This window comes from Protomyctophum parallelum (assembly GCF_964188405.1).
Source record: "Protomyctophum parallelum genome assembly, chromosome: 22".
Classification (NCBI taxonomy): domain Eukaryota; kingdom Metazoa; phylum Chordata; class Actinopteri; order Myctophiformes; family Myctophidae; genus Protomyctophum; species Protomyctophum parallelum.
Window position 1 is genome coordinate 5,615,727 of NC_139714.1, and position 19,441 is coordinate 5,635,167.

A 19,441-nucleotide genomic window follows, 5' to 3' on the forward strand; every position below is an offset into this window, starting at 1 on the left:
TTGGAATTGGTCCATTCGATCGCCTCCAGACACATCGCATTCAGAGGGACAATCTTGCATTATGCCAAATATTGTATAGCTATTACTTTTTGTTCCACTACAATAATTTGGCAACTTTAGTTAGCATATAGTTACTGTACGTTGCAAATTTACAAAACATACACTAACTGATAAATGATCATCAGTCGCATGTTTGACATTCAAATGGTGTTTTTCTCTGGTTAAGATTTTCAATTTGACTTCTGTTCTATAAGTCTTAAATTTCTTTAATATTTTTTAATATCCAATTCTTCCATGTGAGATGATCCTAGACGACTCAGCGCTATTCAAAATGGGTCACATAGGTTAAGCTGCCGTGCCAAGCCTGTAGGCTACATGAAGTAATCAAAACCAGACTTTTAAAGACTTTTGTGAAATGGGCAATTCTGCATAGTAAGTAATTTTATGTTGGGTATTATTGTGATGTCAATAAGTTGATTAAAATTAGACTATAGTATACGGTGACACTTGCTGATAGATATTTATCTACCATAGGACTATAGGACTGTATTAGGACTGTATAAATAACAATAAACAATAGCTTAGGATCGATAGCTTGAGAGCTAGAGCTAGAGAGAGCTCTGGAGCACCGGAACTGAATAAATACTTTAGAAAGTAATCTAAGTACCATATAAAATACTCTTTACCAGAATAGAAGCAGAGGGCTTGTAACTTTACAGAAATGGATGTAAAAACCTTTTAGGCTATAATGAGTAAAAGTCAGAGTATAACAGAGTTAACCAATATACCTTAGAATGAATTTGACAGACACAAGGAGAGAACTCAGACAAGCAGAACTTAGAGGGAGGTTCAATCAGATATATTCACCACTGTCTCGGGAGAGAAGAAGACATGTCATCCGGACAGCGTTTCACAACGATCTCTCCCCATGTTCAAATTGAACAGGGTTGATATAGCATACCGTAATCAATACACCGAAAAATGTGTTGAACAACAAGGTTAAAAAACAGATTTGTTCACAAATGGACAGATAATGCAAGACGTCACGAATATTGCACACAGGAACTATCTCACGGGGCAGAGATAGTCCGAACCCGCAATATCAGTTTAGTGGAACCGGGGGAGACAGGGCCTCACGTCATTGAGTGCAGTTTACCAGTCTGTCAGAGCGAATACTAACTTTCAAGGGCAAAAACACAGAGGCTGGGTGTTATGGCCAACGAAAACAAAACAATTCATATCAAGACACTGGCTAGGAGAGAAGTATTACTATCGAGACTCAGAACCATACTATTTTAAAGTCAGTGGGACAGCCGGACATCAAATGTCAGTCACAGGGCAATTAGATTAAAAGGTCAAAAGGTCAAAAGGCCATTCACCCACAAACTAGACCAAATATATCTATCACTTGCTATGCATCCCATGCATATATAGTTACATGACACTGTATAATTATAGTTATAAGAACTTATACATAATCATAATGCTTCATAACAATCTTCATGACACATGCTTGACTTATTATGACTGCATAATTTTATAAGCAATCATAAGTAGGCCTATACTCATAATGCGAACACATTATGAAGCCTCTTATAATGACACTCACTCACTGACCTTTTCCTTTGGCCAGTATCAGGCCTTCAGGAATGTAAATATAGGCCAAAAAGTCTGTGAATGTCCAGCAATTATGATGTATTAAAATACTTGACCTTATAAGTCATTGTATAATCCTTTATAATGTGTTGTGATTGTTATTGTTTGAAACGACCAAATGTCCAAACCTGCCTATACCAATATGATGTCACTATAGGCTACTCGGATTTCTGAACTGTACACAGGGGTCCACACAAAAGTGATACCATATTGGCCCTAGAAAGAAAATTACACCACATAGTGATACACTATACTGTACACATATACTCAAGTAGTAAAAATCTTAATGCAGGACTTACTTCAACGGAGTAGCCTGTCTAATTAATTCTATATTACTTAGGCACAATAAAGTTGTCATGCCTACTTTTACTCAAGGAACATAAGAAGAATCATACAAAAGAAGAAAAAAAGAAAGAGTAACTGAGTATTTCTACATTGTGGTAGTAATGGGAGAAATAGCTAAATGAAAAGAAAAGAAAAAAACTTTAAAAAAAGAAAAGAAATCAGAGCAGCTCTCACATCATGCTGTGTAAATGACTGTGTGCATCTGGCGGCGTGCTGGTTTGCTGCTGGCTGCAGGAATCCGGATATGATGAAAATGTTTTAGTCCACAAGACCACAGCAAACTACCGTTGCTGCACGCCATCGAAGTCACAGGGAGGATTATTGTTGTTATTATTTATCATGGCTACCACGCTTCGTCAACGACTGGAATAAACGGGATATATTGTAGTTTAGTTAACTTGTCAGCGCAGTATCGGGGGAGGGAAAAAAGTTTTGTACACAACTTTTCCCAGATAGACTTAATATTAAAGCAAAGTTTTCCCTGGAAGGAAGCGTTGTTTAACCGCCGCGAGACTACAAGGATGGGTGAGAGTCAGAGCTGAAGCGAAGGGAGTTGTCATGTTTGAAAGGTAGGCTGCTTTATAAACACATGTTCTGATTACAAACAATGTAGGATACAAACTAATGTAGGCTACTGTTGGCCGTACGACCGTGCCGCTTGGCGAAATTAACGGATACAAGCGTTGTGTCAGTTTGTGACTGGAATGGATGAGCTATTTTCGGCGAGCGACGCGGGTTATAAATGAAGCTTTGTTATAATAAGTCGCTTAATTAATTGACTATAGCGATATCGTGCGAGCTGTTCCGACAAGTTTATGTAAAGCCAGACATGCAGGGAAGGGGGGGAAAAGTTTTAACGACATACTGCAGGTTGACGTCACATTCTCCAACACACACACACACACACACACACACACACACACACACACACACACACACACACACACATTGAGTTTGAGTTTGTATTGAGTTTGTGCTTGAAATGTACTGTACATCTGCAAACTCTTAATAAATATTTCAATCAATAAACACACACACACACACACACACACACACACACACACACACACACCTATCGACCGACTTGAACAGCACCCTTTTCGCGTTGCTTAAATCACTTTTTGTCTTGTGTGTTGTTGTGTGCGTATCTTTGAAATGTAAATCAAGTCCCGTTCACTTTCACGGCGCTGAGGGCTAGAAGGGCGGAACTTATTCAAGTGTGTGTGTGTGTGTGTGTCCACATGTGTGGGTGGGTGTGCGTGGGTGACTTGACAAGACAGCTGTCTCATGTCCAAAGAGACGGTCCTACCCACAGAAGGGCCCCGGCGGGGTCCACCAGGGCAGCAAGACCCCAATCAGGAGGAGACAAACCCCCTTCTGTCCAACTCACAAGGTCAGTGTCTGCACTGCCCACAGGGTCATCATCCCTATGACCCATGTTACCCAGGTTCTATGTGTTGATTTTGACAGCAAGTAGTTTTAGTCAACTGAATATCATTAGTGGTGGATATGCTTGCAATCTCACGATAGATATGTATCACGAATCACGATACAGAGGCCATGATACCATATACATTCATTCAAAAATAATGACCATGTTGCACAAATACAATAAAACACTTTCAGGCCCACAGAGATCTTTACATTTAAATAAAATGTCTAAACATCCTAACAAGGGGTCTGGGAAGGGAGTCTGGGAGTGCATTGCAACTTGCAACTTGCAAGGGGGGCTTTGATAACGTCAAACGGAGGCACGTTTGTCAACACTGCGTCACCCAGATAATTCATTCATCGATACAGCAGCCTCTCGATCGATTCCCCTATTGTCCAGATGTTCGATCGATATATTGCCATATCGATTAATTTAATGCACCACTAAATATGAGATTTTAGTCGACTGAATCTACAGTTGATTTAGTCGACTGAAATGTATTTTGGCGGGCCTTGATGCCGTCGTAATGACTGATTTTACACTTGCTGAAAGTCACAACGTGTCGCGCTGCCGAGCTTGTATATCTTCAGCATGCAACCAAGTAAAGTGTTAAATTACTTATACTGGATCTCTTGTCCACTAGTCCCTTCCTAACATTTTAGTCTAGTTTTTGTTTGTTGATGAAATTGTCAATATAGTATAGTTAGTCTTGGTTGTAGTCATCATAGCTTCGTTTTAATTTAGTTTCCATTTAGTTTCCGTCAGTGAAAAAAGGTAGTCGACGAACATTTGTGGTCATAGTCGACGAAATCAACACTGCCTGGGTTCTGTGTCCCCAAGATCCTACAGCAGGTGTTCCTCAGGTTCTACGTTACCCGTGTTGAGACTTTAGGGTTAGGGTTGTAAGCAGAGAACATGGATACGCCAGCAAACCCTAACAGGACAGTTCTCTGCGTTGAAATGGACATTATGTAGAAAAAACAGACTGACATGCGGAAACAACGGTCGGTCATGCGGTGGAACATGCGCTGCTCCGTGCTTGCGGTTAGTGTTAGGTTAGGGTTTGAGGTAACTTTTCGGTCTAATGACAGTCGGACCAATAGTATGGTCTGAACGACCGAAACGTTCAATAACATGCTGTAAGTGAAGACAGTGTGCAGGATTCCATTTTTTTCTACTTCTCCAGTTCCAGTTATCCTGTCCTCCGTAGGTGTGCTTAATTCATTTTTGACCTGAGATCAGATTCTAAAAATGTCTTCTACATCCTGACAGTTTTCTGAAAAAGCTATGTTTCTATGTCAGTCGTTCTTCTCGGTGGCGCGCTGCCTAAAGCATAACATAATGCTAACACCAAAAGGGGTTCCCGCCTAAAATGGGATAAGGACCTTTTTCTTCTAAATTGGACATTATGGAAATACGACTATTGAATTTAGCTCGGCTGATAATGCTTTGCTTTTGTTGCTGTTGATCATCATCATCAGTGTGGATCATGTCTCACCCTGCTGCATGAGTTACTGTGGTTAGTGTACACTGTGTTCCTGTTCAAACTCATTTTTTCCCACGCCTGAAAACACACAGAAACATAGTTATTTACACTTAGATTTATGTTGCCTATATGTGGCCAAGTAGTGTGGGTGGTTGGGTGGGTGGGCGGGCTGGGGTGGGGGTATGCGAATAGTCAGTATAGACTGGATTAAATTATAAAGCAGTATACAATTCGCATGTGAACTAGAATACATTTATTATGAAGAGGAATAACAACAACCTGGTATGCTCCTCCTTTGAAATGATTATTCCTTTGGCTTTGTACACACACATAGGCCTATCTACTGTACTGCACATAGCACCATTAGCCATGAATCATGATGTTTTCCTTCTCTCCCCCAATAGAGATTGAAGTAACCGACTATAACCATGGCCAATTATAGTTTTTAATTAACTTTCTAGTTGCCCGGTGCGATTATCACATGTAAAATAAGCTTTGCGTTCCCTCCCCACCACCCAATCCCCCCCCTCACACTCCCGCCCCTCTTTTTTTCATTTTTCTTCAAACAAGCAATGGACCATTCACCATACTATTTATACTGAGTATCATTACGCCACTGTCAAAAAATAGCAAAGTAGGACAAAGTAAGCAATCAGTGCGACTGGTGGATTGCGAATGGATTTTCACTGGACCTTCAAAAGGCGCTCTCAGTTAAGACTGGACCCCCCCCATCCCCCCCACCCCCCCCCCCCCCCTTCCCTCTCCCTCCCTGTCTTCCCCCCCCCCCCCTCTCTGGGGACTGTGGATGTACTGAGAATAGAGCAATTTATTTCTAACTGTGATCACTAAATACTGCGATGCATCACACGGCGCCGCTGCCACCGCCACCACTGGCGCTGCTGCTATAGCCCATTCTGACCGGGCACCCATTTTGGTGTTGTCATCATGTTATGCTTTAGCTATTCAAAAATAGCAGACCTACAAGCTCATATCGCGCCACCGAGTGGCGCGATATGAGCTTGTAGGTCTGCTATTTTTGAAAAAATCGAAGACACTTTTAGAATCTGATCTCAGGTCAGAATGGGTTAATAATGAAACTGTCAGGATGTAATAGACATTTTTAGAATCTGATCTCAGGTCAGAATGGGATAGGCATCTGTGCATCGATCTCGGCCGTCACAGCGGGGCTAAAGATTCACCATACATCAGCCCCGGGCTGAGATTGTGCCATATCTATCTGGAGCTAGCGAGGCCTGCGTGCTCCGCTGCGACTCCACTCGCCATCCATCATTGCTTACAAAACAAGAGCCCACTGCAGCATCGGAACAAATGCATCAACACTCCCGGCTTTGGTCAACGCAGTTGTTAATGTTTTGCTGAATCATTGCTCACTGTTTTCCCCTCTTTTCCTCTCTCTCTCTCTCACTCTCTCCTGTGATCTCTGCAAAGGGGAAGCGAGTATTAGACTAGAGCTCCAAACACAAGAACAAGTCAGCATACTGAAACCACAAGCAGGATCTGTGAGCAGGCTTCTGGCACTGAACCAGTGAATAAAGTCATTGTGGCTGCCTTGTTTACTGAACAAAGCCGCATTGTGCAGTGAATCAAGAGCCGGTCAAGTTCTGGTGTCAAGATGTCCAGAAAACAAGGATCTGAATAGGAGAAGTTGACTGAAGCTGTCTCTCTTGGGTTTTCTGTGCGCGGCTATCAGGGCCCAGGGATTCGCTGCATACTTACTTTTTCCAGTTTATAGATGAATGCTGCCTTTATGGCTGTAAAAAAAAAGCGCTTGGCAGGTAGAGCACGCCCGGGAGCAGAACGAGAGCAAATAGGATCCAGAAATCTGGCGCGTTTACCTGAACCGCCCCACCACGTTGTGCAACTCCATTCGCCAAGGGCTCTGTGTTTTATCTGGCAAGGAGCACATCTAAGCAAGCAGTGCACAGGCCCTGCACCTCTCTGGCTTGTCTAGCCGCTGTCCCTGACATTAAGTCCACAGCTGAGGTTGACCCCGGCGCTCAGGAGTTTACATCTGTTTTGGAAGAAGGGCTGTAATGTCCCTTAATTTAGAACGGTCACGTTTTAAATGGGATGACATTGAAATAAACAACTGGAGGAGTTTGTTTTTCCACTTTGTGTGTCCCTCACTGTGACTTCACTGTTGTCTCTGTCACGCACGCACATAAGACACCTTGACACTCATTCTCTCCCTTATGCCAGTGGTTCCCAAAGTGGGGTCCAGGGACCCCCAGCGGTTCCTGAGGGAGTTCCAGGGGTCCCTAAATGATCATTTGGAACCAAATGGACCCTTTTGGGTCTGTAACTCTGAGAGTGTACAAATGGAACCTGACAGGTCCATTTGGTTCTATTTGTACACTCTTAAATTAAGTTAAGTTAAATTCACATTGATTTTACTATATAAAATGAGGGTCCCAGAGATAGAAATCCTATTAAATAACACCATTCCTGCTTAAACTAATGTCCAGACAGTTTTGCTCCTTCACTCCGGTGTCTGTTGTTCCTTTGATTCCAGATGCCCGTGACACCGACTCATCAGGAACGGCAACGTCCCCCAAAAGCGCCTCGCCCAGGGACGCCGCCACTGAAGGATCCAGTCCCGTCACAGAGGAGATGCCTGGCCATTGTGAGCCTGTACGAAGTAAGTGTTAACGAGCTGGAACAAAGCCGTGGGTAGATGACAGGATGTCCTGACTCCTGTGTGTGTTATTTCAGTGAAGACGACAATGACCAGCTACAGAGCACAAAGACTCATTCACCTTGTTTAGTGAGATGGCAATGCGCTTGTGTACAAACTGTTGGAACTGGGAGCTTAGCAACGTTGGTGTGCTTTTGGGACATGAAACAGGCCTCGCCCGTCCAGGTGTCAGTTGCGTGTTGCGTTGTGACAGCGTCTGCAGAGCAGGGCATGTACTACTATGTTCCGAAGCGCCATCGGCAGTCCAGCCTAAAACATTAGGCTTGGCATTTTCCAAATAGAAGTATCAAGATAGCATTAGAGCCTTGTTGTGGCATGGCCTTGGCAACACAAGCACTAGCATGCAAGCTCTCTCATTCTAGCTTAATGACCAAGACTTGGCCGGGTCCCTGCGCACGGTTTCTCCGTCCAACCCTCAGCGCTGTGTTGTGGGAGGGAGGAAATCCTGTTGCGGTTTTGGCCTCTGGCTCTCTGCAGAGTGCAGACCACCGATTGCAGTTTAGCCACAGTGTTTTCAAGTCGATACCAAATATTTACCTATTGGAGCAGAGTACCTCTGCCTTGGCTGAAGGTGTTTTGATTCGCCATGTGGGGACAGGTGGTTACACCAGTCTTTTTTTTCTTTTTGGTTTTTCTTTCATTATTTTTATCCCATGATTTTGTAAGCCATTTTTTCACCCAGTGTCAATCATCTAATGTAATACTATGGGCTCTACACTCCCTCTGACAACCTGGGGAGAGCAACGGACTGACCTCATGCTTCCTTCAATGCATGAGGAGTCCAAGCCGCTTCTTTTCACTTGACAGGAGGGAGTTTCCCCGGTTGGAAGCGCATGGAAGGAACACGTTATTCCAACTAGTTCCTAGTTTTGAGAAGCACTGAGTCTTTTGCATGATGCAGTCTTCTGTATTCCACAGAAGTCAACCTTGTGTGAAATTCTATAAGCCCTCTAAGACTGAGGAGAGGAGGGAGGTTGATTGTTGGGGTACTTGGGGCTATATCAGATGCTACTTCTTCTCACTGCTGTCTGCATCTTGTTAAACTTTTTGTTCTCATGAAATTAATATGGGAAACTTAATTACGTTGATGGGAAACTTCTCACAGTTTTGTATTCGCAGAGCATGGGAAAAGTAGCGTGTTACACCCTATTTCCACAAGCTCCCCTGTAACTCTGAAATAATAGAAGCAACCTGCTCTGTCTGGAATGTTCTAGCATTCACCACCACCACCGACTGCACCAACATAACAAGCGGCAGTCGTCTCCCGTCACCGTCACGTCAAGCTCTGAGCTCGGACGTGTTGCTTTCTCGGTCATGGGCGCGGAATGCACACTGAAACAACAACCGGAGCGGTGAGTTGGTTGAGTCTCGCTCCCCCTGTGTCTCGTAACGTTCTGCACTAGATGCACTGTGACTTGATGCCCAACATATAGATTGCAGGTCAGACAAGGTAGCAGCCTGGAAAAGTTTTGTGCTTTTATTGTTGCCTAAGAGAGGTGTCAAGCGAGGCTAATAGCGGCTGATTGCTTCCATCCCTGTGACTGCGTTAGCTATAATCAGGCTTGTGTTAGCGTTTGACACAACAGCTCTTTTTGTTTCTAGGTTGTTAACTTTTTCCAAGGCGTCTTTTTTTTCCCCTGCCTCTTCTATTTATCCATTTATTTATTTTCTTCTTTCTTCTATTTTTCTTGATCTTCTGCCTAATGACTTGCCAGTGGCTTGTTTACTGAAGCAGCGGAGGAAAAGGGATTTGGTTACAAAACGATGGGAAGAAAAGTGTTTCTATCAGGAGGTCTCGCTAAGCGTGGCAGGTGTGGTGCAGGAGTGTTGCTCTCGTTGCGGGAGGCGTCGAGTTCCTCTTTCATCTTGGGAGATAAGCCTGTGACAACACTTTTGCTTTGTACAGTAAGTGATGCCCCCCTTTCAAACACGCGCGTGCTAACAGGCACACAATGGCTGGTAAGCGAAGCTCCCGCAAAGAGGATTGCTCTACCACTTGGGGGAATTGCAAGAACATGAACTGGGCTTTTCAGATAATACATTTGTTTTGTGTACTTATGTCACATACCGGGTGTAACGAATAGGGAGTGCAGTAGTGCACACATCAGCAAAATGTAAGAATAATACAAATAAATAAAATAAGAATTTATTTATTTAAACTTAAATAAAATATCTTAAATGTGTGTGTGTGTGTACTGAAAATAAAGTAGGAAGTCAAAAAAAAGGCAACCGCTCACTGGAGTAGGAGAAGAGACATGAAGAGTCATGGTCGTGTCACAGTTTTCTGCCCGCGATGCGAGGGACTTTTGTCCTATAGTTTTAGACTGCGACGTCTCAAGCGAACTTGGTCTTGAGCCACGAGAGACTCCACAGAGTGAGCTAAAGCGAGTCAAACGTTGCGAAGTTCGCTTGAGCCGTCTCAGCCGTGAACACAGCGGAGCGCTCCCTACCACACTGATGGCCCGTCTCACCCAATCACAAGGCTCCTTCCAACCCCTTCCATCGCGGGGCATGAAAACAGGGTCGCGTCATGGCCAGGTGAGGCCCAGTGGCTGACGACTTACCCCACTCTGCCAATCACTTCGGCTACTGGGAAAGAGCCAGTCCCAGACAGGTGGGGAGGAGGCCATCACACTACGAACATACAACCTCACAGCACGTGTTGTGTACTTGTAGTTTGTCTATTTCCGTTGTTTGTCGTACTACGACGTATAGAGCTTAAGTGGTTAGCGAAAGTTAATCTCGACGTTGAGGGTGTTGCTGTTGACTTTGTGTCATGAAGCAGGCCAGTGTCTGTGGATTGGTGGGTTGCGCAGACCATGTGGATTGCATTGCTGCCTGCTGGGGATAATTGAGAGCCTTCTTCACCGCAGAAACAGGAAATCAATAAGAGATCATCTGCCTGCCCACATCCTGCCCCCCTCCGTCTGTTTTCCTTCCCTGCCGTCTGCCTCTACGGCTCACGCCTTCCGGGATGTCACTGCTTACTTCTAACTTGTTGTGCCCAAGGCACACCTTTATTCATAGTGGGAATAGCCGGTGAACAAGCGCAACACGCGGTCATAAGCTTGTAGATTGGCTATTTTAGAAAAAGAGTGTGAATAATGAATTGCATTTCCGCCTATAGAAGAATTCAGAAACAGGTCTCATGGTCGCAGCTTACGTATTTCCTGTAGGCGAACTCGACATAGCTGCGGGGTTTAAACCCTCACCAGGCGCACCTCTTCTACTACAGTGAACGGTAGAGTGACTGATGTTAGTCTGCCTCAAACGTTACCTGCTTTTTACTAACACTAATATTACAAAGATGCCCAGAACATCGAGATGAACCTGTGTAGTTTATGGGTCCCAAAATAGGGATGCCAGGTTGAAAGTGGTTAAAATATATACTTTTAGGGTACAATGGTGTGGTTGCCACAAAGTCCTAAGACTTGTTTCATGACACGCCAGTGTGCCTCGGCACACCGTTTGGAAACCACTGTAGGAAACACTGTTCTACTTAACCACAGAGCAATTTCTGTTTACATGAGGCAACACAATGTTGTTCGGGGAGTAATTAAACCATGCCTCCGCTGTGCAAAACCTCAAACAAACCAGCACAAAAATAATCTGCTTACAGCGTGACCTACAAAGCGGATCACTTCAAGGCATAAGCATGCTATTTAGAATTTCCCTCTGCCAGTTTAGCAGGTGTAACATATGCACAGGTATTGCGAGCACAGCCAGGACTCTGTTTTTCTCCACTTAAAGGGACACTTCATGTTGTCTCAGTAAAGGCCTATTCATAGTCTGGATTTTCGGTGGTGAGCTGACCACCGCGACCACCGCAAAATAACGTTTAGCGGTGGTGAGTAAAAACAGAGAGAAGGGCTGGAGCGGTGGCGGTGGTTTGCTCTTCACCGCGGCTCGTGACGTCATGTTGTAGTTCGGTGGTCACCTAACCACCGGAAATCCAGACTACTGTATGTATGAGCCTTAAGACAGCCCTCCCCCTATCCACAAGGCGGAGCAGTGCACCAAAGCATTATGGGAATTGTAGTCCAGGAAGTAAGTGAGCCCAGTGTCCATGACATCTGAGACACTCACTGCTAAAATATCTAAAACCACGAATTGCACACATAAAGACTCCCAGGAAAGTGTTCTAAATCTTCTAAACGTTATTAACATATATATTTTAGCAAAAAGCGCTGCTGGCCCACGTTGGCAGGTAACCAGGCATCATTTGAGAGCTCCGATCCATTCCTGAAAACCCAGTTGGCTTGTAAAATACTGAGAGGGGCTAGTTAAATTTGGAGATTTGTGAGCCACTGTGGTGGCCTGTTGACAGACAGCTGAATAAGTTCCCTGCCCTAGCTTTACCTGTAAATTCAGTTCAAAACAAGTTACTGCAATCCTTACGTTTGTTTCCCCGGGTTTTTGAACCCATGTCTCTTGCATGAGAGGCTGTCCTCTCTACTGCTCATCCAAGAGCATGTCCTCTCTTGTGCTATTGTGCTTATGAGCATCAGGCAGCACTACTTGTCAAACCAGTAGGTACTCTACCTCAGAGGTTCTCAACCTGGTAGCCTCGGAAACCCAGACGTTTTTATTTCCAGGGAGAAAAGAAAAGTCTGGGGCCGACTCCACTTCAATACGGCACACAGTAGCGCAAACGATCACTCTCTGCTGATTTCTGATCGTCTGCACCTTTGTTAAATTTACGCACTCACATACACTCACGTACACACACACACACACACACACACACACACACACACACACACACACACACACACACACACACACACTCCTCTCTCTCTCTGTCGCTATAATTAATTAGTCTCATGTCGCGCAGCTGCGTCTAGATTCTCCCGGCGGATCCTGCCGGGAGCTGCCTATGCCATAGAAAGCATAGGTGGACCCCAGGCTATCAACCTGGGGGTGGCAAATTTATTTTGGGGAGTCCCAAGATTATTATAATTTTTTTGCACCTGACTGGAAAGTGACTGGAGTTTACACAGTACACATACATGCATAAACTTTCCTTAATGATTATAATATGTCGCGAGACATGGCCAAAGCATTTCCGGGGGTCCCCAGCCAAAAACGTTGAGAACACCTGCCCTACCTGACTGACACCAGGCACCAGTACAATTTTTCAAGTGAAGAGTAGAGAGACTATCTCCAACGATGTACTAGTTCTATTATTAAAATTTCATTCATTATAATAAGTTCTCGATTGCAGTTTTAAATGTCCTTTTCTTTGTACTGAACTGATGTGAGGGCATGCTATTAAGACAGTAGCTTGTGTATTGTTATCCTGGTGTGGAAGCTGCACACTTGTGGCTCTGTGTGGCACAACATTGTGCCACTGACTGAGCGACAGCACGGATGCCGTGTGATGCCGAGTTTTGAGATGCCATGTTCCCTTGCCACTGAGCTGTCAGCCACGTTGAGCCTGTCAACAATGACACAAATGTTAGCTTCCTGCCAGGTCTCCTGGCTGCAGTAAGGCCCTTGTCAGGCTCACTCCTTGTCCCCAGTGTCCCGAGGGAGGACAGAAAATCTCGCGAGTGTTAAGAGACATTCCTCAAGAGACCTCCCCGGATTTTCAAGGACCGCAGGGCCACAAGCTCTTCTGGGTCCCCTGCCTAGGAAATAAATTGCCACGAGGCCACGTCAAATATATAGGATTTTCTCTTTTTTTTTATCGTCACATTATTCACTGTATTGTCAAATTCCTCTTCTTTTTTTCTCCAAATGCTTTCCCCTCAATTGTGGGTAAAGATGACCTTACTGGTGCTGAAGAACAAGTCCTCTCCCTTTATCTGAGGGAAATTCTGTCATGTGAATGGAAGGTCAAATAACATGGCACTTGTCTTTGAAAAGGAAGACATTACGCTGGCCTTTGTCTGTGTCACTGATTGGAGTCTTTACCAGCAGGCCTTCAAGGTTATTACCTTATTCACTGTCAAATACATAGTGTTCTTTTAACTCAGAGGGTGTGCATATATAGAACCAAAAGGTTCTGTGCACCCTCTGAGTTAAATGAACACGGTGGACTGAGTAGGTGCAGAAAACGACCTTTTTAGAACAGAATGTGACACATTAAAAAATTCCACTAAAAGATGGATTGTTTAATAGATGACTATCATATAATTGCATGAATCTGGCAAAAAGATGCTGCAGCAATTAAAAATGATATCCGCAGCCATATAGTGTTATGATATTGCAGCTGGTTTAAATTTTTGTTAAATGGCTCTTAAGTGACATAAAACAAATGGCCAATGTTTTATCCTCATCATCTTAATACCTTTTCTGCAATACAAATAGTATCCAACTTCCTTTGAACGCTCTTTCTTAGTAATGCTCCAGTTCAATGTCAGCATGCCGGCTCATTAACACTTTTATGAAATGAGCAGCATTCGTTTTTTGTTTTGTTATGCGAGATTCATATCTTTATCGTAATCCTCAGACCCCTGTCTTTACAGAGGGGTGTATTATAAACCAAGCTGCAATTTTCGAGTGATTACTTAGCGAGGGGTCAGTGAATCAAAAATGGTATAAATAGGGTGAAATGCTAGTGCAGGGGTTGATTAAAATGGTCATTGTAATTCTACCTCTGTTGTAATTATTTTCTCATTGTCTTGCTGCAGATAGATTTCATATGAGAAATTTCAAGCATGCTAATTAGCATATTTTGCCCGAAGTGCCCGAGCGTACTATTCACCGACGGACATTTTATTTTTTCATGGTAAGAGAATCATAATACGATATAATAATATAATAATAATAATATGATTAGATATGCTACATACTTCCTTGTTTTTTTTTTGGACTGGACTCTTTCAAGTGCTTCCAAGGCAAGCAACACGGGCATGTTGATTGTGAGGGAAGACTGTGTTTTTCTCTTGATTAGGACGAGAATTTGGATATTCAAAAGAGTCTGTCTATCTGTCCGGGGCCCCTAGACTACTCAGGGTGCACTTGTTAACGCTGCACATATTCTGAATGGTCAAGTTATTCCACCCATGCAAGCCTTTATGTTTTAGTTATTTTTGCGGGAGTGGATAATACTTTCTGTGAAATGACCCGAGTTCAAATTCAAGATGATTTGTTGTATTGCAGCATATGGCTTCACACTGGCTCTGAACGTGGGGTTATTGAGGGGGTCCCCCCCCCCCAGCTAAATAATCATATAGTTTGAGACCAAATGGACCCTTACAATAGGTCTGTAACTCAGAGCGTGTACACACGGAACCAAATGGGCCCTTTTGGTTCTCTCAGAGTTCAATTAACAGTTTGACTGACCTTTTTGAAGAACGACCGTGCTGATGTCATCGGGTTCCGTTTCATGAAAATCCGCCTTAACCCATTCTGAACGGGCACCCATTTTGGTGTTGGCATCATGTTATGCTTTAGCTATTTAAAAATAGCAGATCTACAAGCTCATATCGCGCCACCGAGTGGCGCGATACGAGCTTGTAGGTCTGCTATTTTTGAAAAATCAAAGAGCGACTGACATTTTTAGAATCTGATCTCAGGTCAGAATGGGTTCATCAGACCAGTGCGTGTCCGGCGGAAACCTCGTATGAATCTGATCTCAGGTCAGAATGGGTTAAAATGGTGTGATTGCGCGCCACCATTGCTCAACTCTGGCAGTAACTCTGATCAGCATGAATATACTGTATGCATTCAGAGGGTAACGGAAGGGAACTTAACATATTGTTGTCATCGGACAGAAAACTCTTATCCCCATAGTCCATACTTCAACTTTGTATTTTTTCGCAGTGTAGTTCGGGGACCCAGAGATAAAGAATTGTAACACATGGAGGTCCTTGAAATGAAAACGTTTGAGAATCTCTGACATAGTAAATGCTCAAGACAGGCAAGATACAGACCCACACATGAACTCCAGGGCAGAATTCCTGTTCTGAAATGTAACGCCTGTGATGTCATGTTTCTTATCTTAACTGGGGTGCAGAGAACAGGTCAGGCGAGTAGCTGTGATTCACCAGCAGCAGCATGTTATTGTTTTCATTTCTGTATGAGATCAACTCTCATCTGTCATCTGGAATTCATTGTTTGTCTTGCTTCCCGTCCAAAGCCTTGTACAGTCTGCGGTGCGTACCGCTGCCAAAGGGACAGAGAGAAATGCAACTTTCAGCAAAACAGTCCTGATTTCTGCAATATTTGATCAACATAGAGAGAGAGAGAGAGAGAGAGAGGGAGAGAGAGATGACAGCAGCAGCACATGGGTGGGATTACTTGGCCCCTAACAGGGTTTTGGCTCCAACATTAAGGTTAAAACCCTTTTCTATTACTGGGATCTCTTCTGATGTTGGACCCCCCCCCCCCCCCCCCCCCAACCCTCCCATGATCTCCTTGGCCCCTTCGTGTTTGCAGGTTCAGTGACTCTTGGCTAGGTCATTCTGTCAGGGACCCTGCCTGATCGTTGAGGGGTGACCAAGGCGGCCGGCGAACTGGCTCCCATCCAGACGCATACACGTGCACACGTCTGGATGGGACACACACACACACACACACACACACACACACACACACACACACACACACACACACACACACACACACACACACACACACACCCGACTCATAGCTGAAGCCCTGGCTAGCGAGATCGACGCCACACACCCTCGCAGACTGGGAGCTTCAGAAAAATCGATACGGCCGTCTCCCCGTTTAAAAAGCCACTCAGAGAGAGCAGACGAGCGCCCCCCCTGTCCCTTAGCTTGATCTCCCCGGCTTAGAGGCCTTGATTGGCACCCCGAAGATACGAGGCGCTGACCCACAGCTGTCCCATTAGCAGAGGGTTAATGCAGAGATTGATACTGAGCAAATAAAGGAACTGGGTCCGGGGCGGTGGTTTTTGATAGACTGTCCCAACAGCCCCCCCCCCCCACCCACACACACACAGTCACACACACACACACACACACACTCGCGCACACACTCCACTCCCCCTCGTCTTCACGGAGCCACACAGAATGCCGTCGGCCAAGAGCAGCCGTGGTTTCATGAGAGAACACTGGTGCTTGTTTTTCATCTCTCCAAATCGAGCTAGAAGGGATCGGGCTCAGTGGAACATGGATCGCTCTTGTGAATTTTAATGGCTTCAGATGGTTCTGGAATTTTCTTTGGACTGTTACTGTGTTAACTTTGGACTTGCGCTGTACTAAATTTTTTTTGTAACTCGGGGAGTTTACAAATGGACCGGTACGGGCCCATTTGGTTACATTTCTAAACTCTCTGTTAAATGTTCAAGAAGAGTACAGTTATTTTAGTTTTAGTTCCTCACCAATCACCATTGTATCCACAATAACAAAAGAAAGTAGTAAGGTGCTATCGTTGCTGTCAGGAGGAAACCACCTAACTCCATTTTTTTAGGCTTTAGATTTATTTGCATGAATCAGTGCTATTGAACACCCTTTGTGTCTCTGTGGTGTTTAAAAAAATATTGAAACAATGGAAAGTTGTACTTGAAAAATGCTTCGGACAAAACCTCTTAACTCCATTGGACCCTCAAACTGTCTGCTGAAACGGCTAACTCCACCACCTCTCCCCCTCTCATGCAAGTAATTGACAATATATAAAGTCACAACACCAACTTTGATGCGGCAGTATTGCTTTGTTTTCAAAATATACGGTTTTCTTCATTTCCTGAAAACAATATATATATTTTTTCATTTTCTGAAAAGTGAACATTTTGGAGTTAGGTGGTTTATTCCCAGAGATATGCATGTGCTGGTGTGCATCTGCGTACAGCTGCTAAGTCAGCCCGCGCAAAGAGCTTGCTGTTTGAATTTCAAACAAGACCATCGTCCCTTCCTGTGGAACTTCTACTAAAGGGAGAATTTGAAATCGGCGGAATCTGTGAGTCACCAATGTAACTGAAAATACACTCATTCTCCCTCTTCCCGCCCTCCCTCTCTCTCTCCCTCTCTCTCCTCCCTTCCTTGTTCCTCCTCTCGCTCCTCCCTCGTTGCCGGGTTTTTGTTTGGAGTTGTCGGCGAGGAGGAGAGGGTGGGGCAGATCATTTTTTTTCATGCTGGCTCCCTGAAGGCTCCCAGAGGCCTGCTGTGTGAGTCACGTCATAGCTGACGTTTGTAGAGGGATGTGGTATAGCTTCTCCACTGCATGTAAAAAAAACAAAAAAAAAGAATCCGTGCCACAGCTGTGAATTCCTAGTGGCTCCTTTTTTATTTGTATTTGTATTTTTGTATGCCATTCCTCTCAGAGAGAGAGAGAGAGGGGGGGAGGGGGGTGGGGGGGGGGGGGGGGGGGAGAGAGAGAGAGAGAGGTGTCAATGCTGATAGAGCCAGAGAGAGAGAAACGGCAGCCGGGTTGTGTCACGTTAGCACCGCTCAAATTAGCAGCAAGCTAAATTCCACACAACGACGGGAAGATGAGAGGGACAGGTGGGGCAGAGGTGGAGCACAGTAAAATAGTGTCCATAGTATTAATCTAACCCAGAGAGAGTACATATCAAACCTAATGGACTGTTGGCGGGTCCATTTGGATACACTTGTGCACGCATGCACACACAGACGCACACACAGACACACAGACGCACGCGCGCACACCTGGCATGATTCGTTTAAGATAAAATGGCAGGCCATTGGAATGGATGCGTTAATGATTTTGATAGCAGTCGGACATTTTAATCAGGGAAAAATATACGTTTTTACTAGAAATTGGAGGATACTTGATGAGATCTTGAGTCTGGCACAACTAAAACCCCCACTCTTTCCCTGCAAGTACCACCCCCTGACGAGTCTCACACACACACACACACACACACACACACACACACCATGAGGTTCGGGTTGTCACGTCAAGCTCTTTCGACTCATCCTCTATGCCATAAAATGTAATTAATCAGAACAAGGTCCGAGGGGGGCAATCCCCCCCCCCCCTCATCGACTCAATCAGTGATAAAATTGACAAATTACAAATTTGTAAATTACTGACACCTCCCTTCACTTGTCGTGTGCGTGCGTGCGTGCGTGTGTACATGCGCGTACACTGTATATACTTGTATATTGTATGTTAACATTACAATTGACAATATGATTTTTGTCGTTTCCATTTTCCAATATCAAGGTATTTGGTAAAAAACGATTGTGATGTTTGATTCTTCCGATGGGATGCTCTGTGGCAAAGGGGTGGGAGGGATGGAGGGGGAAATGAGATGTGTAGCAAGAGACGCAATATTATGTCCCGCTGAAATGAGATGCTGTGCGAGATGATCTGCGATGGGCAAAGACGTGGACGGCTAATGGAGTTAAGAGCTCTGTCACAGAGCGTGTCACTGCTGCTGATAGGGTGTCTCTCTCACACACACACACACACACACACACGCACACACGCACACACAGCGAGATGGTGTGTCAGTAATGCTGATAGGGTCCTGATATCCGAGCAGGTAATTTGGCTTGTCCTCAACAGCCCCATCATCATCGCCACCGTCATTGTCTGCCTTGGATAAATAGGTGTGTGTGTGTGTGTGTGTGTGTGTGTGTGTGTGTGTGTGTGTGTGTGTGTGTGTGTGTGTGTGTGTGTGAGTGTGAGTGTGAGAGAGAGAGTGATTTTGACATGGCCAGTATAGCTATATGCTACATATGGCAGAGTCAATCCCCCTCACTGGTGTTAGAACAGGCGACATTCTGCTAACATGCATCAGGTAGTTGTCCGCCCTGTATAAATGCACATTGAATTGAGACAGATAAAGCCAGTGTCAGGGCAGTCAGGGATCCGTTCATTGGGGTTGGCTGTATTTGAACGCGTGCAGTCTGGAGGCAGGTGA

General features: G+C 44.6%; 1 protein-coding gene across 2 annotated transcripts in view; it reads left to right on the plus strand.

The window, feature by feature from the left end:
• Positions 1-2,281: 2,281 nt before the first annotated feature.
• The window catches only part of mdfic (MyoD family inhibitor domain containing), a 35,631-nt gene continuing 18,471 nt past the window's right edge, over positions 2,282-19,441 (plus strand). The window contains exons 1-3 of one of the 2 annotated variants that reach the window (XM_083758215.1): positions 2,282-2,570; positions 3,278-3,394; positions 7,453-7,578. In XM_083758215.1, coding sequence (XP_083614341.1) covers positions 3,289-3,394; positions 7,453-7,578 — 232 coding nt within the window. In that variant the 5' untranslated portion in view covers positions 2,282-2,570; positions 3,278-3,288. The remainder of the gene's footprint in view (positions 2,571-3,277; positions 3,395-7,452; positions 7,579-19,441) is intronic. The other variant, XM_083758214.1, reaches the window with a different exon arrangement.